Here is a 27,999-nt window from a genome sequence, read left to right as displayed (position 1 = left end):
TGGCCACTGTGGTTTTATTTTTTTTATTAAAACCCCATCTTTGTTACATTTTCAAGTGTAAATACTGAAAAATAGCCTATGGCAAAATGAAAAGGCACAGGATTAAAACCAGCTTCATTGTTTCCATGGATACATGTTTGCTATTTGGCAAAGAGTATTTTATACACTTTCTACAAGAATAAGCATAATTTTAAATATATCTCTGAAGGGAGGGACCCTGTACTTTTAACCATGACACCAGAATTTGTACTCCTAAAAATGTGATCTCTTTACCTCACTTTAAGGTCATGTCACAGTTGTTCTTTGGAGCAGAGGAACTCGAGTGCAGCAGGAGAGTGCAGCTTTGCATTACGATAGCAGCCGACAGGCATCTTAACATAGAGCTCACTTTGTAACACACCAAGACAAATAGCAGTGTCTCTTACAGCAAAGCAGGGATCAGAGTGCAAGTATACAGGCAGCATGGGAGTTTAAACTAGCTCTAACCTGGATTTGGGAAGAACGCACCAGAAACTGGCTCAGAACACTGGGAAACAGTTCAGTGAAGCATTTCACACTGGTTTGCTGAGTCTCAGAAGGGGTGGTTGTGAGAGATACTAAAATTATTGTTCCTTTCTGAAAAATAGATGTATAGTTGTTTGTTGGTTTTGCTTTTATCTAAGAATTAGTCTTTGTAACCCTGATGCAGTATCTTAATAACAGTCAGGATGTCATTGAAACAGTTGTTCCTGTTCTGGAGCATGCCGTGGCTTCCAGCACAGCCCATCAGTCACTGGGATAGCTGTGTGCTTCCCAGTGGGACTGTAAGAGCTCGAGGGCTGTAGGTTCCTGGATTCTCACTACAGTAGCTGCACCATGAGCCTTGGCTGTGACTGAAGGGGAGAACATCAGGCACATCGTTTGTTTGTGTCACAGAGTATGTGACATTCTCACCAGTGTCCTTTTTGGTTACCAGACCCTGCACTTCTCTGCAGGATGCATGGCTGTGCCTTTCTTACAGTGGAACACCTCTGAGAACGCTTCGAAGTTCTGCAAAGACCCCATCACCCTACACAAAGAGAAGGAACATATTTACATGGATACAGTGCACGGAGATTGTTGCTTTGAAAACGGAAAACCGTGTTGGAATTCCAGTCTCAGAAGACAGGATACTTTATGCAATAAAAATACAGCTGATAGGACTCATGAAATGCTGGAACAGACAGAGCATTCTGGCCCATTCTCTACAGACTGGCAAATTCACCAGGTCAAGCAAAGGAATGTGCTCTCCAGCAGTGTCCTATGAGCTATGGGAGAAGCTCTTAAAGTTAGTCCAGATTGATCTTGTCTGTTAGAATATAACTCAGAGCAATGAGCCTCTCTCTCCTCCTGCGCCGTATTGGCACAATGGGTTGAACAAGTCAGTTCTCAGTTAGTAAATCAGTTAGTAAAACCCACCTGTATTTCAGAGGGCTGTGAACATCTGTCTTTATGGACTGGCTAGCATATTCTGGTCTGTAGGAACCACACCAAACCTAGAGAAGGAGGATTAATCATTAGTGGGTCAGTATTAAAGGGAATTCAGTTTGGGGATCTGCTCACTGGTTCTCCAAGTTTTTCCTAAGAGCCATCCCAGTTTGTTACAGTATAGTTGGAATATGTTGTACAGAGGAACCAGAATAATTATTAACTAATTACTTTCTGTGTTATCAAGTTCTTGGATGAAGATCTGATGCTTCGGGATAGATATATTAGCTCTTGATTTCACTCATGGGTTTCCTCAGATGATCTGGAGGCTCAGAGTCTGAAGCACACCACTAAGTGTGTTGGCCCGCTGTCAAATATTTGACCTACTGCGTTACATGTGTTACTCTAAGAGTGTAAATACATGGGAGTTTCTCATCCAGGCCATCTTTTTCATGTCTGTCTTGAGGACCTTTTGATGAGTGCAAAGGTGAATCACTGTCCAAGTGGAGCTTGGGACGGATCTTCTCCCTAACCTCTAAGATAACCTAATTTATACTTCCATGAGGCATGTAGTGGCTGCAACCAAGTGTTCTTACCTGGGCAAAGTTGAGGAAGAAAAGCTGTTTGTGGGACAGATTCAGTCCTGGCAACTTTGGCTCCTTCCCTTCCTGTTCCAGCCATTTTAAGTAGGCCTAGAAATGATCATAGATGCAGTTCAGAGCAGCAGCAGGGTGGTCTATTCAGGCATGATGGGTATTCTGAATGTTATTTGGGGGTGAGAGATTGTAGTCACAATGTATATGAACCCAACACATCTGCCCTTCTGTATTTTCATAGTTTTTATCTTTCTAATACAAATAGTACAGCTAATTTTATGACAAAGCTGACACAGAAGGACTCTGTTGGCTATTCTGGTAAAAACCATGTAACAAAGAGAATTTGCATTCAGCTTCTCAAGTACAGCAATCTCTGAACTGAGCTGTTATAAAATGGGAAAAAATAGCAGACTCTTACATGGAAGTGTTGTTTTAGAGTAGCAGTTGGCCAGGTGACCGTCACTGCAAGGAGCTGTGTGTGTTCTTTGCAGAGTCACCTGGAGATGTACCCTGCCTTTCTCCAGGAAGGTGGCACATGCTGCTTTAGGGAAAGGCATGCCACTGGTGATGCATGTACAACCACTCATGCTGCGGAGCCTGAACACCCATGACTGCAGCTCGAAGTAAAATCATCACCTTCCACTGACTGATTCTATAGGAATTTGCATCTGGAAATAAAGTGTTAAGTTCTGTGGTGACGATTTTTCTCTCTTCAGGTAGCTGCTCATAAAATAGAAGATAATAACCTTGCTCAATGTTAAATCCATTACCTGGTATTGTTACACATTAATTGGCCAATTTTCTTTTTTTAGGTCTATTGACATAATGGAGACAAGTTAATGTGTCCTCACACTGGCTGACTTCAAACGTTCTAGTACCTGATCCTCTTTGCTGCTGATAGTCTCAAAGCACACAAACCGGCAAAGGTAGAGCTGAGGGTGAAAATACATTTACATTGGAGGATTCTGTGTGCAGGCAGCTCCTGCCACCCCACAGCACCCTGCCACGTTTGGACAGCTTTTAGAACCAAGTCATTAATTTGAATGGTATCCCTCAGAGTCAGAATCATCAGCTGAGACTTCTGAAAATCCAGGATGTTCTTCCATAAACACCCTTAACTGCCAGATTCCAAACACCAGAGAGAAAAAGTTCTACCATGCCATGTTAGGATTATTCAGAGGAAAGAACGTTCCTGAGCTCCAGGTGGAAAGAGCCTTTGTGCAGGTAACTACTGTGTCCTATTCATAACGATGGTTTGTGAACCTGGAGGGTTAAAGACACTGGACTTCCCCGATTCTGGAAGCTGACTTCCCCTGGTAGAGCAGGAGAAATAAGGTGATGTGCAATAGTGTTAACAGCACCTAAACCATGCTGAACAAAATAGTTTTTCAACCACAGCATGGAGGTAGTGCTCTGAAATACCAGTTTGGAAAACAACTGGCTGGTTGAAGCCATGTTTTACCTTGGAAAGGGGCAGGCAGTTCTGAGATTATCAATCCTTGCTGGTTTAGTCTGCTTTCTAGCTGCATGGACAATAAACAGCAGCACGTTGAAGGGACTTCTATGTGTTATTTTCCTGAGGTTTATAAAATACATAAAGCAACAAAAGGAGCTAGGCTTTCGGAGACAGGCATTTTGGTAGATATGGTCTGTATCCCTCTTGGGAAAGACATGGTATTTCCATCTGTTCTTTTCCTGTCCTACCTGACATGTCACTGTTGAGATCAAAGATGAAAGGTGTGAGAGAAATGAACTTGGGAGAAACAGTTGCTCTGCTTCACAATATCACCAAACTGTGCTGCCAAGAAATCAGTGCTCTGTTGCCATGTGAGAAGCTCTTTGAAGCTGTAGCTGCCATTTTCAGAACCAAGGGCTTTAAGAAATGGAGGGTGTTTTACCTTCTTCCAAGCTGATACTGTGCCTATTGATGAGTGTAGCCCTTGATTACCTGAGACAGAAGCGTGCAGCGTCTGTGGCACATCAAAGTATAGCCAGGAGAATTAGGTGGTGGTCTCCTGGGTGCAAGAATGCAGCAGTCCCACACTGTGACTGGGATGTAAGCTGCTAGATATATAATTGAGGCTTTAAGTTTTTGAATATGGTAATAACATTAATTGTCAATGTTTTATTGACAGAATAATGCCATTGCTGAAGCCCAGGGGTAAAGTTACCTCACAGTGTATTTGGAGGTTACCTTATAAGCCTGTCGGACTCCTCCATTATCTGCTATATTTTCTCCTAATGTGCTTATTCCACTGACCTATAAAAGAATAATCATTCATTTACTCTGTAGTCAGTAGCATTAGCAAAGCTCAGAACCGTGAGCTGAGCACAGTCATACATCACAGGCAGACAGTTGTGTCTGGAACAGAAGGAAGCAGTGACTTTGTGCTAGGGCAAAGAAAGGAGAGAATGGAAATAAAAACTTAATAAGGTAAAAGCTGTAGATTAGAACAGAGAGAATATACAGGAATATAACAGGAATGGGCCGCAGGGCAGAACGTATGCTAGCAGGATGGCAAAACACAGCAGCAAACACCAGATTTCCTTCCCCTTGCTAAAAGCACCTTGTAGGGTCTGGAAGCAAAAGCACACGCGGGCCCAGCTCACCATTAACCCACTGCGCACAGATACTGCTGGTTTTCTAGGCTACACCAGCATCCCCAGCTTCCAGAACAACTAGCCTATAGGATGTGGGTTTATGCTTATGATCTGTAGAGATTCTCCATTTACATTCATTTTGGTATCAAACCCAATGTTATGGCAGTGGTTGGTTTCACTTACATTTTGTCCCCCCGCGAGCTCCCATGTGTAGTTCCCGTACTGATAAACCATGCAACGGGACTGCTCCTTGAAATGCATAGCTGAGAAATTGCTCCACCAGTCAAACATATTCCCATCTTTATCAAAATTCCTCCCTGCGTGAAAATCCAAGACAAAAGGAAAGTTTTGAGTGTGATCCTGTGTGCAACCACAGCAGTGTGTAACTCATTTCTTACAGGGTAATGAGGGCAACCGAAGGAATAATATGTTCCCAGTTATCTTCTCACCATTGTCATCAAACCCGTGAGTAATTTCATGGCCAATGACCATCCCAATCCCGCCGAAGTTCAGGGCTTGTGGTTGGCGTTTGCTGAAGAAGGGGGGCTGTAGAATCCCAGCAGGAAAAACTGCACAGAGGGGAGGAGAGAGGGAGATGCTGTAAGGCAGAGTTAGTTCTGGGTACTTTGCAGACAGATTGTTTGCTTGGTTTAAGGATCAGGAAGGAACATAAAATATAAAGTGATTAGGAACAACATCATGCCTCCTCATGTGAAATTGTTTCTCTCTTGGTAAGTGGAAAATGACAAGTTAATGAAGGTTTAATTTAGCACATCTGCAACTACAGTATCTCCTTGTTTGAGAACCAAGCATCATTTACATTTCAACTTTAGCCTAATTTGGGCCATAATGTATGCTGCAGTAAGTCAAGAACAGCATGTTCAGTAACTGTCTGTTAGAGATAGGTACAGTTTGTATTATAGAGCCATTTTATAGGGGAACTAATGGATGTTTTATTGCTTTATTTTCGTTAAAGAAAGGCTGGCAATCGCATGCTGATTACCAGCAACACTGGGTGATAATTCCTGCAGACCACCGAGTGCACTTGGAAGCCAGTCTGGGGTAGGAGCAGTGGGAGGTCTGTCCTTCTCCAGTCTACTGGCAAAAACCTTGTATAGCATCAGTGGGATTTAGTCTTCGTCCCATCTACGTAAGATGAAAAGCACATACGCTTCTAGAGGAATTCTAGGAGCAATTAATTCTAGTAAGATACTTTGTGAGAAGTGAGATACTGAAATCATATCGCAAGTATTTCATTTAGACACAAACCCCTTTTGGACTATATAGAAAGTTTAATCCATACAATTTCAGGGAGAAATATGTAAGACAGGAGTAAGAGGCAGGAAACTGAAGTAGTGTGGAAAATCACTCAAACTAGAGACAGGAAGAGGCAGCACTTAACCGACATCTACACTATTGTGGGTAGCTGTGCTTGGATTTTTGGCTTATATATTCATCTTCAGGTTGCTTAAACCAGTAACTTCCATATTACTTAAAAGGCAAAGTTGTAGAGGAACCAGGCTTCTTTAAGAACCAAGTTCCCTGCCTGCAAAGCTGGCTGACAGCTGATTACCATCAGCATAAAACAGAGAGCCTGAGCTTGGCTACAGGGTGGTGCATACTCACAGGTTATGGGACTGGTCACAGCTTCTACTGTAACTGCAGTATGCAGGTAAGTGGAAGCTGCACAAATGGAAAATGGCTCCTTCTCATGAGGCTGGAGTGCTAAGTTACGAGCACTTTGGATGTTTCTGCTTTTAGCAATTATCTAAGTTTTCCCTTGTGACTGTTGGTTGGGTTGTTTTCCATTTCTGGCCTTTGCCCTGTGAGCAGGATGCAGTTGGTGTCTGGCCTAAAAAAGGCATGGATTTTTCCTTGTATGGTATTTGGCAGTACTTGGATAGCAGATCTTCCTGGCAGCCTGGGAATTTGAATAAGCACTGCTTTCTAGGAATTACTTGGTTCCTTTCCCTTTTGGGGTGCTCAGAAGTCACCAAAGACTCTACAGCATCTGCAGGCTTAACCTGAGTTTCAGGCCATCTGCAGTAGCTCAGGGAGCATGGGGAGCCAGACACATTTGCTGTGTCTTAAGTCTGTAGATCTTCTCTGCTAGGAACAAGGAAGGGCAGCCTAGCAGCTCTGCAAAAGCTCCCAGCTCTGACATTCTCCAAGCAGGGGCAGGTTTCTCTAGCCTGGTATGCCTCTTATCGATATGACTTCAGTATCATCTGTACAGATGGCAAACTGGAGAGCTGCCCATATGTTTATCAGGAATGTGGAAACATGAGTACAAACAGCCCAGCACACACTGTGAGCATTCTCTGGTCTCTGAAGCTGGCACTCATATAGTAGCAGTTACTGTCTCAGGCTTTCAAACTTAAAGCTGTTCCAATTACAGTCTATAAACTACGTCTGCCAAGCAGGGAGCTGAATATTCATCAACAAAGTGATTGCTTGAAATGAACAGTCTGTCTACCTTGCCCAGAATTCCCACACAGACACAGGCAGGTTTGCCTCTGGATAACAGACTGATGAATCAGTTCCACAGAGCTGTTTGAAGCTGCTGTAAACCTACCGATCTGGTTCCGGTTGGGGGAATAGAACGCATTGACCACTGCAGCTCCAATTATCCATCTGAAAACAAACATTGCACTAAAGTTAGTCCTGATTTAGGCATCGTTTTTATTGAGTAGTTATTGATTAAAAAATGCAGGCTGCATATAGGGGAACGATTGAGGTAGGAAGAAAGGAGCCATTGAACACAGCTTAAAGAAATACTAATACAGGAATAACTGGTGTCTCATTTATGAGCACTTTTTACCCAAAACAATGCCAAGTTAAAGTGAGAAATGCTTTTTCTCTTGAGTGTTGAACAGTCACATTGGGGCAGAATGTGGTACCAGCTCATCTCAACACTGAGCTTTAGAAGAAACTAACAGTTTACATTCAAAAGACAACTGGCATCTAGAGGACACTTTGAGCAGCAGAAGGCAGTTACTCAGTAAGTTAAGGCCAAATTGGTTTATTGAAAAATTATATATTGGATTGTGATTATTCAGTTTTAAATGTCTGTATTTGGAGTCCAGTATCTCATAGATAATGAGTGTTAACTTTTAGAAGAATTGATGAGTAGGCTGCTTCTGGAAACTTCCTTCGATACCTTGATAACTTTTTAGTCTTTGTATTTTTCTTTCTCCTCCCCTTCTCTTCTACTTCTGACATGCACTGCTGTCATGAACCATGCAGTAACAGTCTGAAGCCATAAACTCATGACAAGTATTCAGCAGCAGCAGCCTGAGATATTCTTCTTCCCACAGCTCTTGTCCTTATAGTATCTTGTGATGCCCCAGGTGCCAGTGTTTTGACATAACTGCTTGTGGGCTGCTGTGGGATGGTATGAAATTTCCTGCTTAAGAAATACAGCACGTGTCTGTATCTTCCAGTTCTTGACAAGTTGGTTATTCTGAACTAACGAAATAGAGGGGACTGCTCATCTCAGCCTGGGAACAGGAGTAAGTGGTAGAGATGCTGGTATGGCACTAACCTGTGTGTAACACATGCATAAAGAGGGAGGAGGAATCTGTTCCTGAATTCAAGGGAGTACTGGAGTTTTTCAGAGCAGTTTTTCTCTGAAGGCCAGTCTGTTGTGAAAACGTGTTCTTGGTCCATAAGCTTCTCCTTGGCGTGCCTGACGTGAAATGCTTGCGGCTGGCCAGGTAGCCTGTAGCAACTAACCCCCACCCTCCCCAGAAGGCTCTATGAGGAATGGCTAATTTTCTTAACTGCAATGATTAGCTAATGATACCAGCCAGTAGTTAGATACTTTCCTTCAGTGTAATTAAACGGTGATCTGGAGGGATAAGTGGTTTTATGTCTCCTTGGGGAAACCCTTCAAGCTGCTGGAGAGAGATTACTAGTAAGATGTAGTTCATTACATGGAAGAAGTGCCAAGTATTTAATACGTTGTCAAACTACCAGGCAAAAAAGGCCTAATTCATGAATCCATGAAAGGGTTTCCACCAACGTGCTTTAAACCATGCCTTGAATGAGCAGGGGTGTTGGGAATTCTGGCTGAAGGGCTACCATCTGTCTGCGGGCAGACTGTAAAAGGCAGCAGTGATCAATAACAGTGTGTGGATTAAGGACATCAGTGCTGTGCAAGAATTCTTGCTATGAAGAGCACCATGATTGATTCCTCCAGAAATGAGGAAGCAGAAAATGCTGTTATTTAGCTGACTGATGAGAAGACTCCCTTGGTAATTCACCAGTAATTCCCTGAAGGTTTCTAAAGTGTCTGCATTGTGTGCTTGCATTTTGAGTTAAAACCACTTAACAGGAAGAGGGACAGAAGAAATGAATAGGCTTTGCAACAATTAATTTGACTGCTGCTTCTCTCTGGGGAGTTTTTGTTTGCTTGCTTATTAATAACTGTGTGATATTTTAGGTTTTGTAAAGAGGTGTTTGACATACTTTTGTCTCAAGACATTCTCAGACACAAGCATTCTCTGCTATCCACAGTGTAGGACTTAACCACCATCGCCCTTATCTCAGAAGTCAGTTGTGGCTGTGACTTACATATCCTGGTCAACTCTCTCGCGAAGTTTTCTCAAGCTCTTTTGGGCTCCAGCTCTCAGGTTTTCCAGAATATTTTCAAAGTAACTGTGTTCACTGAAGTTTAACTAAAGAAACAGACACCAAGTGTATTTATTAGTAAGCTGTGGGGAAAGAGGGATTCCTCATACCACTAAGTGTATCTCCTAAAGAATGTTTTGATTACAGGTATCACTAGTTAGCTTTTTGCATGCATTTATTTGTTAGAATGGTCAACACAATCAATTCTGTATGCTGTCCAGTCACTTGGAAATGACAGTTGCACAGGTTTAGGTATTCCAAGTGGCAAGAAAATAAGTGTAGGCTGTCATACACAGAGGCATGCACAGCATTCTTACGTTGGCATATTCCTGATCCAGTTTTTCATTCTGATCTTCCAAAATATAATCTGGATAGCCAATTTGTTCTTTAATTGCCATTGCCTAGAAGAAAAGAGTTTAATGTTTCCTCTTAATTGTTTGTGAGAAACTGGCAGCAAATATTTAAAGACCTTGTTCAAATGCTCCCTATTGCCTAGTGAGACTTAACGTGGTTCACAAGACTCGTTAAAGGAAATAAAAATGTATGTGAGCTAACAAAGGATTAAAAAGAAAAGGACAATGTAACAGAATAATGGATGACATGATAGTGAACATCGAAGTCTTTTCCTGTGATTTGTAGAGGAACTGGGAATAGTGATGCTACAAAATTCCAAAGATTACATATTCATGATGGAATACTGAAGTTCCTTGTTCTCTCTGACCTTCTCACGAGCTTTCTCTTTAGATGCCTCATCCATCCACTGTAACTCATCTAAAGTCTCGATGAACACTTCACGAATGTTGTCTATTAAATCTCGGACCTAAAGAGAGGCAGTAAGAAACTAATCATTTCCATGCTGCTTTTCCCAGGCAGAGCTAAGGAGGAGTGAAAAGCTTCCTACTGACAGATGATGTCCCCACATTCTGTGCTCTAAAACATAGTACTCAGCATTTAAAAGAGCATCATAAAAATGAGTCCTTGTGCCTTCTGACTCTTGGCTGATTGACATCTTTAACAGACAAAATAGGTTGGGAGATCAGGTGGAGGGGAATGGGCACTGCAGACATTGTGGTTGTACAGTAGTATGAAGGGTAAACTACATACCATCCTCTTGCTCTCACCAGCAAATGTCTCCCTGACATACATTGCTCCCACTGCGTTCTCCATGTTGTTGTTGACATAACTCACACACTCCCTCCAGCGGGCTTCCTCCAGTGTTGTCCCGTAAAGTGCCTGCCACACAAAGCACCACAGGATTAATTCTGCCTGTGCAGCTCTTCCCTAAGGCATTGCCTGAAGAGGAGGCTAACTTAAGACAAGGGTTTCCATTGCTGTGATTGTTGTTCTTGGATTTCTGTGGGGATGACCTGACATAAAGATGTCATTGTGTTGACAAGGACTTCATCTGGTGACTCTGGGACTCTCTTCTAGTACTAGGCTCCGTGGTCTCTTTAGGAAGAGAGGAAATACCTTCCTGTAGCTGGCCCGAGCATCCTTGAAACGCCGGCTCAAGCTGCTGACCCGATCAATCACCAGTCGCCAAATGAGGTAGTTCTGGATGGTGCTGTGTGGGAAAGCAAAGCTGAGCTTAATCCCCTGGAAAGAGCAACACTAGTGCAGGCAGGCAGAGGAGGATTTTAATTCTGAAGGGAGATAAGAAAGCAAATGATTGCTGCCAGTCACCTGCAGGTGACTGTTCTTATCTAACCTGCTGTAGAGGCCTTCAGGCTGAGGACTGCACTACCATGTCTGTTAAGGATTAATGAAGTATTTTCTTTCTACAGTACAACACAAGCTATAAGCCTGTGATGTATTTTTTTCTTCCCATTTACCCTTTTCTGAGCAGGGAGACACTCAGTGCCACAGTACTTTGGGACCCGAGGACCTTTGAAGACATTACTCATGTTATACAGTGAAGTGATGTCATTTTTCTCAGAGGCTCTAGCAGAACTAGCAATCATTTACATTCCCACAATACTTCCATGACTTTTGCCTTGGATATTCTCCAGTTTCTTTACCTTGCTGAGTACTTGGAGATAATTGCTTTCAGCTTTTGCAAATAGGGCATGCCATATACAACAACCTCTTCTTCTTGGTCCACCTGAACACTTACTGAAGACATGACACCTTGGATGAAGAAGGTCCAGTTAAATTCCTAGGCAGACAGAAAGACATGTGCTAATACCAGATGTTTCAGTGCCTTAGTAGCTGTCTGGACTTATTACAGTCTACGGGATTCAATGTAATTGTAGTGGTGTTCAGTAGAAAAATGATTTGTAAGAGACTCTGAAGACAAGATTAAGAATGGGAATGATTTTCTACCTCTCTTTGTGGCATCACTGATCAATTCACAAAGCCATTTCCAATGGGCATGGCAATAACAGGAGGCTGAAAGTATCAGACTGCTCGTTAAACACTTACATTCAATGCAAACTTTTCCTGTAGTTCTTTTAAGGTCATTTTGTTGTACAGCAGGGTTACATCATGCCTTTCTTCTGCTGGGGTGGTTGCCTGAAGACATTCACAAGGTTATTACTAGAATCAGCTGGCACAAGTGACAGTGGCTGAAGTCACACACATGCAGGTGCACATACACACATTCAGGCAATATGCAAATAAACCAGATTCTCCCTCTCACCCCTTGTTCCCTCCCCAATATCCAGAGAAGGTCCTGATTTCTGTACTCACATTTGCAATCTCTGTTTCAAGCTCCATGACTTTTGCCATTTCCTCTTGGACAAAGGAATCTTCTTTAGACATATTCTTGTCTTCCCGGATCATCTTGGCAATGGTGATCATGAACTGCAGGTAAGCTTCTCTCACCTGCACACAAGAAACAGCACGTGTGTAGCATTGTGAAGGAAAGGTTTGCCGTCTGTCATCTCTCACTCAGCAACCACTCTTCTTGTTACTTTAGCTTTAAGGTGTGCTGTGAAAGAGCTGGGCCCAGGGTCACAGCCTTTGCCCTTGCCTCCAGTGCAACCCTCCCCACTCCAGTTTTCCCGTTTCCCCCACAACCACCACTGTTATAGATACTGCTGCAATACCTAGGACCTTAGTTCATCCTGGAATACCTTACAGGGCAGCCTGCAGTCTCAAAATACACAGTGAAAGCAACACTTTTGCTTCCCTGTGCAATCCAACTCTGGCATTCTGAGTTAGAATTACTACTGGAGCAAAAAGAAAGCTCTGTGCTTTGAGTTACGCTGTGGGAACAGAGATCCCTACTAGCCAAAATACCAGGGTAAACACGGAGGGTTTTAAGTTCTCTGAAAGTAATACCATAAATCTTCTAAACTCTGTTTTTATTGTCTGAAAGAAAAGTTCTGTCTCAGATGGTTCCTGGTGATACCTTTGCTTTATTTCTAGTAGGAGGGTATAGCTGTGATTTATGCCTCAGAATGGACCTTGAAAAAATACTTGGCTGCTGAGGGAGTACTGATCTCTGATACAGGAAGGCTTAATACTACCTATTCTTGCATCCTTTTCCTCCTCCCTAGACCTTGGAAACCAGATAAATACAGGAACTGTTGCGAAATGGAGTCTGGGCACTTCCATGATGAGGATGATTTGTGTTTTGAGGCTGAATGCTGAGCCTTAATCAGGCCAGGCTCCCACAGGCCTCAGCAGGAGCTCTGCCAAAAGATGCTGGACTAAGCACAGGGGGGGTTTGGGTCATCAGAGTTTGGCTCATTGTCTGGGGGAAGTGAGCTGTTAAATACCAGACAGAAAGGGGTCGTGTCTCCTCCTTATTCGTGAAGGTTAAAACCACAGCCCCAGTCCTTCTTCTTTATAGCTTCAAATTAAAACTGTATTGAGCAGTACTGGTTTTCTTTTGCTAATTTAGGATTGTCTATGTTCTGTACTTGATTTTCTACCTCCTACGAGTCAATCTAAGTCTGACTTTCATGTGATGATGCACAAATATCCCTCTTTCTGCTGTATCCGGCACTATAGAGGTGAAACTTGCGGAACAGAATCCCAGTTCCAGCAGCTATCTCCAGTTCCCAACACAACTGCATGGAGTTTGTTTTGTATTTTCATGCAATCTGGGAGAGAAGGGGGGGTAAATGGCAGCAGATTCTTCCTAGCTGAGGATCTGTTCCATTCATACAGCTTTTGCTGCTTCAAGTAAAACATTGTCCTTAAACTCTTCTTCCCCCAAATGAACACATAAAAAATCTGAATATTTTGGTGTTCAACTAAATGTATTTTGGGGTATTAAATGTTCAAATATGATCCAATATGACAATAGTTCTCCCATATCTATAGTACATCTTTACAGTAGCTTGTAGAGTAGTAGCCAGAACTAGTGGCTTTAGAAGAAGATATAAGTGAATCCAATATAACCTACACTGAAAATATGAACCTACCCTTCAAAATTAGAGACTGTTTGAAGGTCTAAACTATCATAAAGATGATTTTATTTTCCCAGAACCTCCTCATCTGTATGTAGTGGCCAGGTCTGGGAGGTTTGATATTTCATATTTGTTCAGTCTTTTAGCAAACTCCCAAAACTTTGGTGTAATTAGGAAAAACTGTAGCAATGAGCATCGCAGTCTGATTCTGATTGTCACATGTCATAATGATTCACGTGTTTGAGGTTTCCAACACAGAGAGGTAAGTAATAAAGTCGTTTTAGTAGCACACTGTAAATAAATTAGAAGGAATACTTACTCTTTGATAGTTGCCCCCATTGAAGTAGTAATCCCTGGATGGCATTCCTAAGCTTGGCTGGTCAATCTGGAGGAAATCAGACATTTCTTTAGTTAGTGGTGAACAGGAACTGGTGTTGTCCAAAAGTAGCCTTGAAAGGCAACCCAAAATGCTTCCTGTGCCATCCTTTCAGTGTTGGAATGGCACTAGTACACTCTTTAATCAAAGACCTTTAGGAACTGGGGTGAGATGAAAAGTACATCTTTTGTCTCTGGATTTTCGATAAGGGCAGGATGGATGCTTGGTGTAGGTCAGAACCAAATCTTTCAATAACCTTTGGGATCTAAGAATAAACTTAAGCAACTTAGAAAAGAAGTTGTTTGACTTGAGGGCTGCGCTTCCTGCATGAGCCTGCATGAGCGGGCTCTGAAATATTACCTACGTATTTGAAAACCATGGTTTCCTGCCATGTATTAAACCTCACTTTGTAGGAGACAAGGATTTACAACCCTTAAATGCTGTAAATCAGCAAAGGTCCATTGATTATTTTATTTCTTTAACTGCAACAAAAATTACGCTACCATCAAATGTTTCCCAACAGGACTTTGAGGCAGATCTGGCACTTGGGGTTCAGAACTGGTGCACGGACTTTGCCAACATTGTGCACACCCACTGACTAAGGGAAGCTGATCTCTAGGCAGTGTCAATAACCATCCATTATGATTCTGGCATGTAAATAATTCCCTGCAATGTTTTCCTTACATAAATGATGTGTCTGCTGGAATCCCGGTCGTCATTCCACACAAACATGTCGATGAGGACACGTTTGTTAAATCTGGAATTCATTATGGAGAGTTTTTCTTCCATGCTCCAGTTTGCCTCTGGGAGATAAAAGGGAAAATATACATCATTTATCAGTATGTATCAGGACTGATTCAGTTGTATAGTTTCAAGCTTATTGCTGAAACTGTTTAGAACCAGCGTGGACATGATGTGGGAATACCTGTACAGGACACTGTCCTCAATATGTGTGATATCCTGATTTTTATTAATGAAGAAAAAGTTAAAATGAAGGATCTAATTCAGTGACAGTAGTTCTAATTCTGACTTAACACTCCTGAGCTCTTCGAGGCACAGCATTACCTTTGGTCTTATTCCAGTCTGCAGAAGCCACTGGCCAATCTCCAACCATCCTTAAGGCTTCTAGCAGAGGCAATGAATCTCGTTGCTCTATAAGACCTGAGAGTGGAAAACCAACTATTATGTTGTTTTCATGGGGGATGAATTAAAACAGGTATCAGGCCTGACAGTTTAAATCTGAAACTGTATTTGTCATAGCAGAACATAAGCGATATCATTAAATCATCCTACATTAGTCTTCAGAAAACTAATGGAAGTACTTCTGTTGACTTCAGTACTGATTTTAACTGAATTAGTTTGGAAAGGATGAAATGGGACACATTTTTGCATTCAGAAGGGAAGACTTTGTATTAATACTAGAGGTAGGCAACCAATATCTGTCCTTTCTACCTCCCAGAATGTGTCTTTAAAGCCTTAATAATGTGCCAAGGCATCTTCACCTGAAGATTAGCTTTCCAGGCAAAGCCATGCAGATTAGATGGATATTGACTGGACTTTTGCTTAAGAGTACGTTGGTACTTTTGTACATCTGGTATTGAACAAGAGATTCAATGGAATAAGAAGAGACTCACTCTCATTCATGCATGATTTGTAAAGTATTTTTGCTTTCTGAAATGCTTCTCTGTCCCCTTGATCTGAAGTCTCCAGCACACCTGGGGAAGGAAGCACTGCAGTGAGAGTTTTGCTCCGGAGAGCTTTGATCTTTTCATAGAAATCCCTGAGAGTTCAGGGCTATGATAAGCACCTGTTATTATAGGCTTCAATCACTGTGCAACTAGAGTGCTTTTTAAAGAGGCTATTAATGGAAAAAGTGTCAGGAAGGACATGCTACAGCTTGTCCTGCTCCTTTTGAAGTTAGTACCGCAGCACCTATGGCTAATTTTTAGTGGGAACAGGATGTTCCCGCAAAATGGCGGTAGTAAGAGATGTAGAGATTAAAGGACTAGAGAAAAAATCCCAATCAACACAACCCTTCTATGGCAGTTTATTTCTCTGTCAAATGTGCAGTAAATAACATGTGAGGCTAACCACAAGTGCATAGCCAAGGGGAGAGGAACCTCATTCCTACCTTTTAGGATGATCTCCAGCTCGTCTCTCAGGATGTCAAAAATGCTGTACCTGGAGCTGGTCTCTGGGATGATGTGCCGGTTCAGCCAGCCCCCGCAGGCGTACTGGTAGAAATCCTTGCAAGGGTCAGCGGTTGGGTCCATGTTCTGGATTATTCTAGCAGCTGGGTATCAAAATTGGAGAGGCGAATTCCAGAGGCTGCCCGGTAATCTCTGGGACCACCAAAAGCTGTCAAGAAGCTGCTTGGCAAGAAGCCACCTTGCTAATGCTGCTTATAGAGGATAAGACTCGTGCATTATGACTCAAAGGATCCTATTTTCTCATGCAATGCAAGGAAGCCTCTGACAGTTGCACCGCAACTGTCCTGCTTTCCAGAGGGAGCCTCTGAATGGCAGATCAGTTCTCCCCCAGTGCTCCGGTGCTCTAGGGCGGCCCTTGCTTAGGTACCCACCAATGAAGGCAGTGATGGGAACATCTGTGCTGGAGTCTTTGCTGCCTTGAGGTGTACAAGCATGTGCCAAAAACAAGCAGGTGAATATCCCCATGTGTAGAATGCATTTTCTTTGTGGGAAAGTTCGCAATAATCACTCATAGTAACAATCATTACCTGCTGTAACACATCCAGGGGTGGTGCATATACTGCCTGAATTGGTGCCATAGTGAGTGCCTGCAGGAAGAGGAATGAGGAAGGGGATAAATTAGTTGTTTTGGAAAGAAATAGCTGCCAATGTCACTTGCCAGCAGCCCAACCCCAGTGACAGCCCTGTTCAGTTTTAGAGCAAGTGAGTGGATGTTAGTGCCAGTAAATGGTACCAACTGTCAGCTGTGAAGACATCTCTTACCTGCAGATTTATGAGGAATTTATTGGAAGCAGTATTACAACAGTCCTGACAGTGAGTTTTAACTCTCTTGGAAGGAGAATACCTATTCACTGCCTGCACAGTCTTCCTGACACATATGAACATATCAGATCCCTTTCTGGACTGAGACGCTTTAGGCACCTGAGCTCTTTCATGACCTTCAAAGTTCTGCCGTCGACTCACACTGAAGCCTTTGTACATGAACATGTAATTTTTCATGCTGAGTACTGGAGTGAATGTGCTTGTGGTGCTGGTCATGCCACTCGGTGCTGTTCACTGTGGCACTGGAGCAGGGGGTATCCAAGCACCCACCCTCATAAGCAGCCTTTGCCCTGGGCACAAACTAATTAATTTTGCTGGTTTCATTTCCCATCTGTGAACCTGGACTAGCTCAGTACCTCCTGGTGTTGAACAGAGAGCTACTTGATTCCACACTGGAAAAGGAAAACTTGGTGCCCTTCCTTTCCAGCAGCATTAGCTGTGGTTTTAAACTTTTGTTTGACCCTTACACTAGGATGTTTGCAGAAAAGAGCTACTAAAAAATCCTTCCAATGGAAGTGTTTTACGTGACAGCAAACAAGATTACAGTAATTCAGAGAGAAATAAAACAGTGGGGAGGAGAAGAGGGCTTTGAAGTTCATCAGTGGAAGCAACATAAAAAGCCCCCACTGTGATTGGGAATGTACCATTCAGGGTTCAGCTGCGAGCTGTCGTGCTGCGTGGGAGCAGATCTGCATTAGAATAACTGCATGCCTTATTACAGTTCAGTGTCTGGCAATCTGAACATGGGATGAGCAAAGCACGGGTAACAATGTGAAGCTTCAAACTGAGGGGGTTAGCTGCTTTAATGTAACCTGACAATGTCTCACTTCAGTTTCTGGAACCCAACTGCTTTCAACAAGATTCTAACTCCCCACATTCACAGAGCCCTTGTGATTGTGGAAATGTAACTGAGCTGTGTAACAGGGAAGCCAAATCTCTTCTGAAACCTTGGTTGCACGCTCAGGGCTCTGAAACTCTGCCACAACCCCAGAAACGGCTGGGGAGGGGCTCTCAGCTTACTTCTGAAAGGGGCTCCTTTGTTTTTCTATCAATTCTCTCTCATGGCTCAGCAGCACTCCTGACAAAGAACCAAGCCAACCTGACTCTGTATGAGAGGTGACGAACACTGCCCTGTTCTACTTCACAATGTGTTCACTGGTCTCTGCTCCCGTCACTGATGCTCTGCCTGCTGCACCTCTGGAACTCCAAACCACTAGAAACAAACATAAACCACACCTTCTGAAGCCCAAGCCAGGCAACTCTCTGCACTGCATTTTCTCAAACTACTTTGCTAAAAATAACTGCCCAAATATTAGTATAAATACCTCTATTTCTCTATACACTTGTTTTTCCTCCCTAGTTAAATATTGCTGACAGGTTGAGCTATGACATAAAGACTCCTGCTTTGACATCCATGGACAAAAGCTGCTGCAATACAGGTGTGGGAGGGACAACTCGGGTTAACGTTCTTCAAAGCCTGAAAGTTGAAACAAAGCAAATGTCTAACAGGATTTAGATGGATGTAATGGGAAATTACTGAACACAAAGTTGTGAGTGGGATCTTAAGTGGGACATGGCCTCATGTTTGACAGTAATATAAGGCATGAAGATAGTGATTTGTAGCAGAGGAAGATTGGCACAGATTGTTCAGCTCTGAATCCCATGTTCCCCCTGCTGCAGAGGCAGTAGAGACATCAGTGGAAGGGTTTGCAGGGAATCAATTCTTGTCTCTTCTCCCATCAAACTGCACCTCCCACTTGGCTTCTCCCACAGCCATGTTCATCCAGATCCTTATCGGCTTTTTTCCTCTTTTAAAATTAATCACTCCATTTCCCCGCCTCTTCCTCCTGAGACACCTTTCTCCCTGTACACCTTGAACAATCAGAGAGGGATGTCAAAGGAACAGAAATGGAACAGAAATATTCCATCACTGGAGCTACTTTGTGCAGGACTAAGTTTGTTCCTGGCTCTTGAAATTCAGGACCTCTGCAGCATTACCCTTGCATTTACTTCATTAAGGAGGTCACACTCTTGCTCTGTCAATTGTCTTGTAAGTAGAAAAGAATCGTTGAGCACTCTGCGGACTGAAGAATAATTTCTGAGCTCTGTAGAGCCCTGCAGCCCTTCTCCAGCAGTTCATCTCTTGCACGACCATTTTTTAAAACACAAGTTGCTTTTCACAGTGTTACTGAAGTTCCTTTTTAGACAACAAAAGTGAAGCAAATCATTCTGTACAAGCACAGTTTGTGTTTAGTGTTTTCCCACTGCATTTTGAGGGCCACAGATGGCTGGGGATGGCACACATTGAAACAATTAGATCCACAGTTGCCATCAGGCAGTCAAGTGTGAGCTTTACCTTTCAGCACCTTCTCCATTTATCACACAGATCTCATCTGCATGAGTGCTGTCAGCACTGCAGACTGCCTCTGTTGCTATTATAGCAGTGAATTGTTTGCCACAAATAATGTAACTGCCAAATTTAGCTGCTCTTCATCTGAGGGCTGTACCAGATGTCACTGTCTTCAAACCCGTGGGGATGCAGACACAAGCAAACCCCCAACATCTGTGAATCTTGCTTCTGAGAAACCCTACAAACTTGGAAGCCAGAAAGTGAATAAAATATCAGTTACATTAACATGACTTTTGAGCAGTCAGGACCAGCAATGAGGTGAGAGTGGCAGTTGTGTGTAACTAAGTTGGCTGGAGAAGGTGCTGATGGTGACATGTGTCAGCTACAATACGTGTAGAAATGCTCTTCAGCCTGTAACCTTTCCAACAAGTGATAAGACCTGGAGGTTAGTAAATATTTGTAGAACAGAGCTGAGAGCTGTGAAAAGGCTGCAGAGATGTACGTGTGGGTGTGATGGAAAGATTGAGAGCATGGTGCGTTCAGAGTCAAAACCAAATGACTTCAGTTCTGTCTGCTTCCCTTTCCATGATCACCCAAATATTACTCTGATATTCTTACTGTATTTTCCTTTAGCTTATTTAGACGAGGTTTTATGGGTATGGAAACTTCTCTAGATGTCAAAAAAATCCCCAAACTGCTTCTAGAACTATGTAACTGTATTGCTGTGAGAGCTTCAGTGTGTCTGTTGGCTAGGTACATAGCTGAACATCCCAGTCAGTATTAACATGTATTGCAGGCATTAACTGCTGTAAGTAGTTCAGCTGTGCACACCCAAACATAAACAGGCAGAAGCTGCCTCTAGGTCAGTGCTGCAAACACTCCTTGCAGGCAAGAGAGAATAGCCTGGAGGGGCTGCCTGCTGTACAGGACAAGCAGCACATCAGCTCTGCAATCACCTTGCACTCACATTGTGCACAGGGATGTCTGAATCTGGGAAACATTGCCAATGGAAGTTTAGCTGCTGACAGGAGCCTGCAGAACATTTGGATTTTGGAACTGATGAGTATTATCAATACCAAATGCTCTGAGATTTAATCTAACACTGGAACAAGTGCTGGTAACACTGAATTGCTGGCAGCAAAAGGAGTAAGCAATAAAAAGGCTTCTCCCATGAATATTATTCAGCATTGTGCAGTGTTTTACTTACCAGTGCTGAGGAAAGCAGTTCACTGCAGGCAGGGGATGCAGTGGCAAGGTGAGGAGAAAGCAATGCCTCGCTTCAGTTTTGCTATTCATACTTCTTAGTTTTATTCCCTAGTGTTTTAGCAAAGCTCTGAATCCAAGAGGCACTGGTGGAAATGAGGAACATGAGGCAGCTGCTGCTACCACTTCTGCTTCACAGGGGTTTTAAATAGGACTCTGCATTTGGTGTGCTAGTGGGGAAACTTGGTTTTGAGAGTAAGCATGCTCTGCTGCTGGTGTATTCAGGCACAGCACCTTCATGTGCCTCACTGTCAGGTTCCTGGCAAGACTCTTGCATGCAAGTCACTGAAATCTCGCCTAGGGATCAAACTGCCTGATGTGATATTAAAGTAGTCTCCCTTTCCTCAGCAGCACACCATTGTAATAATCAATCCTCCCTGCTCCAGCTAAGCAGCTGGAGCTTTACAACTCCTGGCAATAATGAACCTTGACTTAGGCTTCTACAAGATAAGGAAATGTCAACACACAGACACACGCCTTCCCTCTAAAACAGCACAAGAACTGTTGTCAAAACAATGCAGAACTCAATCAAATGCATAAAATGAATTAAACACATAGAATGTTACATCACAGAATTTAAAAATGAAATAAAATCCAAGCTAACCCTCTCTGTGCCTGACTTGGCACAAGGCAGAGGCAGCCACGTCCCTCACAGGGGTGACCTCGCTGTCTCCCTGTAGCTCTGCAAAAACACTTTCTGTTGTTTGCAGAGGGAAGAGGGGAATTCTTTATTCCCAGGTTCCTTACCTCTGCTGCTGGCATAGAGGATCACCAGGGCGACCACTGCACAGGTCATGAGGAGCAGTGAGACAGCCAGACCGATGGAAACGAAGCTCCATGATTTCTTCCCAGATTTTGTTGATTTTTCCACAATATCCATTTGACTTTCTGATTTCCCCATTATTGTAACTCTAAATGGAGGAGGGAATGATAAGAAAGAATTAACAGCACAGCTAAAGCAATATAGGGATAAATGCACGACAAATCAGGGAGGGAAAAGGCAGCAGAATCAAAGCAAAGATAAAGAAAACTTCCAAATTATTACATGTATTTGTCCATCTGATTGTCCACAGCTTTGCCAACCTCATTCTCCATCTCCTGTGCCTGCCAGGCTGCCAGCACTCGGGGTGTGCTGCTGGGGGGCCGTTCGGGACTGCACTACCCCAGCCTCTCCGTGGTGCAGTGTCATAACTTCAGGAGCCTGCTTTGGGAAGTATGGAAAAGTCTCATGACCAGGTTGGGCAACTCCTTTCTCCCAAACAGGGAAGGAGGGGGAAAAACTGCCTCCTTCCACTCCCCATTTGGAAAAGTCTCTTGCTGTTTCGAAGAATCTTCCTCCTCCTCCTTCAGTGGCTGTAAGCAGGTCTGTCGGGCTCTGTTAGCAGCAGCAGAATCCAAGCAGAGCTTCTTCCAGGTGCGAGTGCCTCTGAGCTCTGTCTGCTCCGCCTTTGGCACAGATGGAGAGTTTGGCAGGTAGAAACCTCCTAGAAGCCGGGTCTGCAGGAGTCGGTGACCGCCGGTGTGTCAGGGCCATGCTCCAAGCCCCGCGCTCATCCGTGTGCGGCTCCCAGCGCCGCGGCAGCGCTCCGGCGCCGCAGCGGGAGGAGGGAGCGCAGCGCAGCCGGCTCTGGCCACGCCGCACCGGCAGCACCGGCTCCGCGGCGGCTTCTCCCGAGTTTGCTGTAGCTTCCCTGAGCTCTGCCGCCAGGTTGTTTGGCGGCTGCTCCCGTGCAGTCAGGAGGTGCAAACCTACCGAGTCCCTCTGGCTCCGGCAGTGCTGGCGGCGTTCGGGTGCAGTGTGTGCGAACAGCTCCTGGTTTGAAACGCACTGATTTATAGGTTCTTGCAGGTTATGGAACAGAATTATTTTAAGCTCCTGCTTGGAAATCTGTCTGGTAACAACTGGGAAGGAGAGTAAGAGAAGGGCAGGATAGGCATGTGATTTCCCTTGGGGTTTATTCTTTTCCAGAACTGACTTTGGAAGGAGAGAGAAGCCGGTTTGTTTGGGTTCTTTTCCCCTCGGAGGCTGCTTTATGGAGCTCGTGTAAGTCGCAGCCAAAGTTCACACTATATAAATTCTCAGGCTGGTACCTCTTATGACCCGAGCGCTTCCCCAGCGCTCCAAGTTGTGTGTGTGCTCAGGAGGAAGTGCTGAGAGCAAAGCAGGGATTGCTCTGAGGCAGCCCCGTTTACTGGGAACGTACACACAGAGTGTTCCAAGAATGGGGACTCAGACCTGTTTCTGTGGATGGGGTAGGAAACAATGAGTGCCAGTTTCTTCTGCTGGAGTCTGAGTCTCCTCTTCTAGTCTGTGTTCCGCCTCAAAGCCCCTATGAGGATTTGCCTCATTTCTCCGAGTTATGTTATCTCAGGCTCTGTCAAGTGTGAAGGCAGCTATTCCCATCCCACCATCTGAAGAGGAGTATAAGAACACAAAGAGCTGAAAAAAATGCATGCATTTGCAGATCCTGGTGTCCATCTGTGAAAATTAGCTACAGAGGGAAGGCTGCTTTTAAGGACAAAGCTCTACTTTTAATGATGAGTTAAGTGATCTCTTATTTCTGTTTGCAGGAAGCTCACGAAAGATTAGTTTCCTATGTATGTCCATGTTCCTTACTGCAGAAGAGTGGTGGTGTTACAGTGTGGCTCTGAGGACTTAATTATGGTCCACAATACTGCCATAAACAAGCACTGCACAGGATTTCATGTAGTTATTCTTGTAATATGGCTGTAAGATCCTGCAGGGTATTATTGTGACCATTTCACAGGTGGAGAATCAATAAATGGTTTGAATGTGGCCCAAAGCAGCTCAGTTGAGGCTGATCTGAGCATTGGGCTGGAAAGTCAGCAGAGAGAAGTAGTTTGTATTTCTTTTACTCTTGCAGTTTAGCTCCGAAATAAACTGCTTACACAAAAGTCCTTCCATTGTCCATTCTCGGGCCGGTTTCAGTGGCTGTAAAGGACGCGTTTGCAGAATCATTAATTTTGATTGTCTTGAGCAACTCTGTGTGCTCACTGAAATAGAGTGATCTGTCATTCTGACACTTCCCACCAGTGCAGTGAGGTCCCTGTTCCCTTCATTGCTTCTAAGGAGAAAGACCTATTTTATTTCTGGCAAAGGAGATTTGATGATACAAAGTGGAAATGTTTTTTTCCTTGTTATTCTTTTTCCCTAAATCCCATATTTGACCAAGTTATTCAGAAACTGTTTTCTTTCTGCAGTGTATTGCAACCAGAAAGTGTTAAAAGAAGTTCAGTTCCTTTATACTCCAATGGGGAAACTGAGGCACAGGGAAGTGTTGTGACTTGTCAGAGTTACAATGGCAATAGCTGACTGCAGAAACTTTCCTGCCCCAGTCTTCCATCTGCTGGTCTAGTTCATGACCCACTAGACTCTTATTTTACACATTAGCTTAAAAAGTGTAATCTCTACTTACAATAATGTGAAGGTGATCACTGATCTGGGGATTTCTTCTTCCAGAAACTGAGACTCAGTAGGGATTTCAGCTGTTGGAAAACATGCCTTTTCCACAAAGCAATGTAGACAAAAACCATATGAAGCAGTGAGGCATTTGCTGTTTGTATTGGGCTGCTTTGAAAGGATTTTCCCTGTTTTGCTTGCTCTGTAACTAAAGGAAGTTCTGTTACTGGCATTTGGAGTTGTGGAGTTTGCAATGGCAGGGTTACAGCTCTGGAAAAGCCTCAAATGGTTGATTTTTACACTGGGTGCTGGAGGGGTGGGACCTGAGCAGCCACTCTGGATGGCTGCCTCTTCTGGATGCTTTTACTGTGCACTTCAAGACCCCACCTATGACTTTACTGAAGAGGTGCTTCCGCAGGCATCCCAAACCACCCACAGCTACTGCGGTGCTGGTCAGAGGGAGGGAGCTGCCCTGGAGCTGTTATACAATGCTCTTTTCTTGGGAAAGTTTCTCAAGTCTGGGAGGAATTTAGGAGCTTTCCTTTTCCCTGGGAGAAGCTGGCATAACCCTGGCTATACCTCGGACACGGCACTGGGAGAAGATGTATTCAAGGATACTACCACCTTCCTCAGAAGTTTGGTTGCTGTGTCTTAGTTGCCTACAATGTCAAATTGACCTTCAACGCTTCATTTAGAAGGAACTGATTCTAAAGATAAAAATGGTGAAGGGTTATACCTTTTTTCCCCCATGCATATGTTTGCTTTAATCAGGTGATTAAATGAGGTGATGTGTACATCAAAACCCCAGTGCTAGGATCATATGGGAATCTATTGCCTGCTCTAGTTCCCTGCCATCCTGAGGCTTTGCACAGTCTTTCCTCAGTGCTGACTGAACTTCTCCCAACAACTTACTCAGGTTGCACTAAGACAGTGTCTTGTGTTTAGTGTTGATGTAAGTGGATGTGCTGGGTCATCTGAACAGACGTTCTAGTGGTTGCTCTCTGCATGCTCCAACAAAATCAGGGGCTGCATGAACAGCCAGGTGGTTATTTCCCAGCCAGTGCTCTGGGGTTCTCCTGCAGGTATGAAACAGCCACACCAGATGTATAAGCAGCTCCTTTAGTGTCCTAAAGCAATTGGAACCAAACAGGACACAGTACTGACATCTTTAGTATGATGTGTCTGAAATATTGTTACTATGGAAACAACCATCTCTATCTGTTACACTTTGTGTCTCCTTATAAACTGATCCGTACCAAGATGTGAGAGAAAACCACATACTTCTGGAGCTTGTACTTTGCCCTGAATACTTTGCCCATGGAGAAAGTCACATACAAATCAAGAGCAACAAGAATTGCTCTGTGGAAAGGTATTTTCCTTGTCTCCAATACAAACAGCAAAAGCACCTCTTTTCGAAAAGTCATCCATAGGTGAGGAAACACAGACAAGTAGTTCCCCAATGAAAGTCACACTTTTTTTGTCCCAAGTGCCTGCAATTTTCCTTTCCAATTTCTTTCTGAGCCTTTCTCTTTTTCAATAGAGGGAAACCAGCAATATGGGGAATTGTGTTCTATTTAGCTTAGGAGAGTTTTAGGGTGACACTGTAATTCTAGTGGGGGCACAGTAAAGAATATAAATGAATGTGTTAATAGGCAAAGCACATCCTTATGCTACCTTGCACTGCAGCTTTGCATTTCACGTTGATTGCTTTGGCTTCTCCTGATGGATAACAAGTATTTCCCACTCAGATGGGTCAGTTAAGAGCAGAAATCTTCCTTTTTCTCTCTTTCAGTCAGTTTTATTCAACAGGTACAACCCAGCAACTGCATCTGTCCCCATATCCCAGCAGGAGTGCAGTGCCAGAGCTGAAATCACCTGCATGTGAAAGATTTTAGTGCAGATTACAAATTACCATCTCCTTGTATGTGTAAGGCAGAGGTATGGAGAGTAGCTTCAAAACTCTTCCAAGAGGCTGCTTAAATCTGTTGCTTACCTCTTTGTCTTTAGTGCAGTAAAGATAGTTAATCTCTGCTGTGACCTGGGTTTCAGTGTGCAGGTTAGACAGATGCAAAGATGTATTTCTTCTGAGTTTTCCTAAGCTAAATAGGAAAACTCATCTGAACCAAGACTTATAATGCATGTCTAAAACTGCCAGATTTGCTAGCAACATCACCAGTTTTGTTCAGTAACCAAACCAGTATGTTCCAGTCTAAGCAGTCGCTTTCTCAAGAGTGAAAGGAGTATGTAAGAAACTGTGCTAGAAATGAGTCTGATATTACACATTAAATACAGAAGACAATCTGAAGCTATAGGGCGACATTAAAAAAACCAAACCACCAAAGAGCCCCCAGTAAATCAGCACAATGACTGACTCCAGGACAATGGCTGGATGCTCCCCTTTGATTTATTGTAGCAGGGATGCTGACTACTGAGGATAACTCATTGTGCTCGAAAAGAATGGGTTTGTCTTTGGGAGCCAGTATAAACCTGTCATCTGTCAACTAGCTTAAAAAATTACAGAAATCACTACTCAAATATCTTCTTATAGCTGGTTGGCTCCAGGTATGTGGAGTGTCAATAAGTCCTGGTAGATGCACAACAATTGGGAAAACCTTGAAGTTCAGATGATGTTTCAGAACTCTTCACTCCCCCTCCCTTTAAAGACAAGGATCTTTTGATCATCAGAAGCAGGAAAAAACCCAGCAGACATGAGTGTATTCTGCATCAAAGGTGTGCAGTGGTTGCTGCAGTGGTCTGTAAATGCATGCACTCTGCACAGAGAAGCAGGTGAAAATGTAAAGTTGTCTTACCTCTGCCTTGTGGAGAACGTTTTCCAGCTGCAGGGGTCAGGAGCCTGGTGCAGTTCCTGGGTGGAATTCGCATGTTTACCTTGTCTGGCAGTCAGAACCAAAAGCTAATTCCTGTTACCAGCACTGATGTCTGTAACCGGCTCTCCCCAGTAATGCTCTTGCTGAGAACTGTGCCTAAATCTCCCTCTCTCTTTCCCCTGCACACTCACTCTCCCCCACAGGTGGCTGAGAATGCCCAATGAATTAAATGCTCTGCTCAGACTTGTCAGGGAGAATTAACCCCTTCCACATATCTGAAATCAGTTGATTCTCTATCTAGACTGGAGAGCAGATTGTGCAGCAACACGAGCAATGCTGTCCTGAGGTGGTCAAGGTGATTTCCAGCTTGGAAGCATTTAGAAAGGTCTCTCCTATTACAGTAATTAATTCTTAGGAAAGTTCTTATTTTATGCAACATGCTTCACTTCCCAAGAGATTTTGCAAGTATCTGTAGCGGGAAGGCTCCTGTTGGAAGGCAGTGTCTCATTTTCCATACACTTAATGTCAGCACAGTGATGATTGCTGCAATTACATTTTTAATGACACAATGCTTTAAAATTCTATGTGCATGACTTAAAAGGTATTTTTGCATTGTTTTGCTGCATGGGAAGATGAATTACAAACAAAATGAATTTAAGGTATTTTACTTGAAGTTATTTTCAGCTATGAAGCACAAACACATTTCAGCTGTAATATCCATTAAATGTCCTGTTTATATCTTACAAATGCTAGAAGATAGTTCACTTTCCCAAGAAAAGATATTCAGACCAGTTGAAAAAATGAGTCATAGTCATTTAAACACCACCCATTTAATGGAACATGGAAGACCAAACCATAAGCTCCTCTTCAACAAATCATTACATGGTTTTGGTAAGACAATCCGGGTGTAAAGTCCTGGATTATCAAAATGCTTATAAATATGCTTAGCTTTTAGCAAACCTCCCCTTTTCACCCACACCTCACCTCTTGCATGCTCACTGATGGTAGGACACTCGTGGAAGCTGGAAGGTTTGCATCTTCCAGCCTGAAGACACACTGAACTTGCAACCTGAATGAACCACTGGTGGCAAGTGGC

General features: G+C 43.4%; 1 protein-coding gene across 4 annotated transcripts; it reads right to left on the bottom strand.

The window, feature by feature from the left end:
- Window positions 1-4: 4 nt before the first annotated feature.
- Window positions 5-27,999, bottom strand: MMEL1 (membrane metalloendopeptidase like 1). Of its 4 annotated transcripts, none has more exons than XM_030507795.1 (23): window positions 27,888-27,999; window positions 26,886-26,941; window positions 21,402-21,565; window positions 16,747-16,806; window positions 16,141-16,302; window positions 15,644-15,724; window positions 15,075-15,170; window positions 14,694-14,812; window positions 13,953-14,018; window positions 11,964-12,098; window positions 11,697-11,786; window positions 11,294-11,430; window positions 10,746-10,839; window positions 10,380-10,508; window positions 9,997-10,095; window positions 9,593-9,676; window positions 9,219-9,322; window positions 7,219-7,277; window positions 5,093-5,212; window positions 4,827-4,960; window positions 2,043-2,138; window positions 1,438-1,514; window positions 5-1,048 (listed from the first exon to the last, which is right to left on the bottom strand). In XM_030507795.1, the coding sequence occupies exons 1-23, from the start codon at window positions 27,894-27,896 to the stop codon at window positions 949-951; spliced, it is 2,271 nt and encodes a 756-aa protein (XP_030363655.1). In that variant the 5' UTR covers window positions 27,897-27,999; the 3' UTR covers window positions 5-948. The 4 variants fall into 4 exon arrangements, with proteins under 4 accessions (XP_030363655.1, XP_030363653.1, XP_030363654.1 ...); XM_030507793.1 differs by lacking the exon at window positions 27,888-27,999 and adding an exon at window positions 4,237-4,302; XM_030507794.1 differs by lacking the exons at window positions 26,886-26,941; window positions 27,888-27,999 and adding exons at window positions 4,237-4,302; window positions 21,700-22,289 and having other exon boundaries at window positions 10-1,048.

Source organism: Strigops habroptila, chromosome 16, assembly GCF_004027225.2.
Source record: "Strigops habroptila isolate Jane chromosome 16, bStrHab1.2.pri, whole genome shotgun sequence".
NCBI lineage: Eukaryota > Metazoa > Chordata > Aves > Psittaciformes > Psittacidae > Strigops > Strigops habroptila.
The sequence above is the reverse complement of the archived record's forward strand: the minus strand, read 5'-3'. Positions and strand labels throughout refer to the sequence as shown.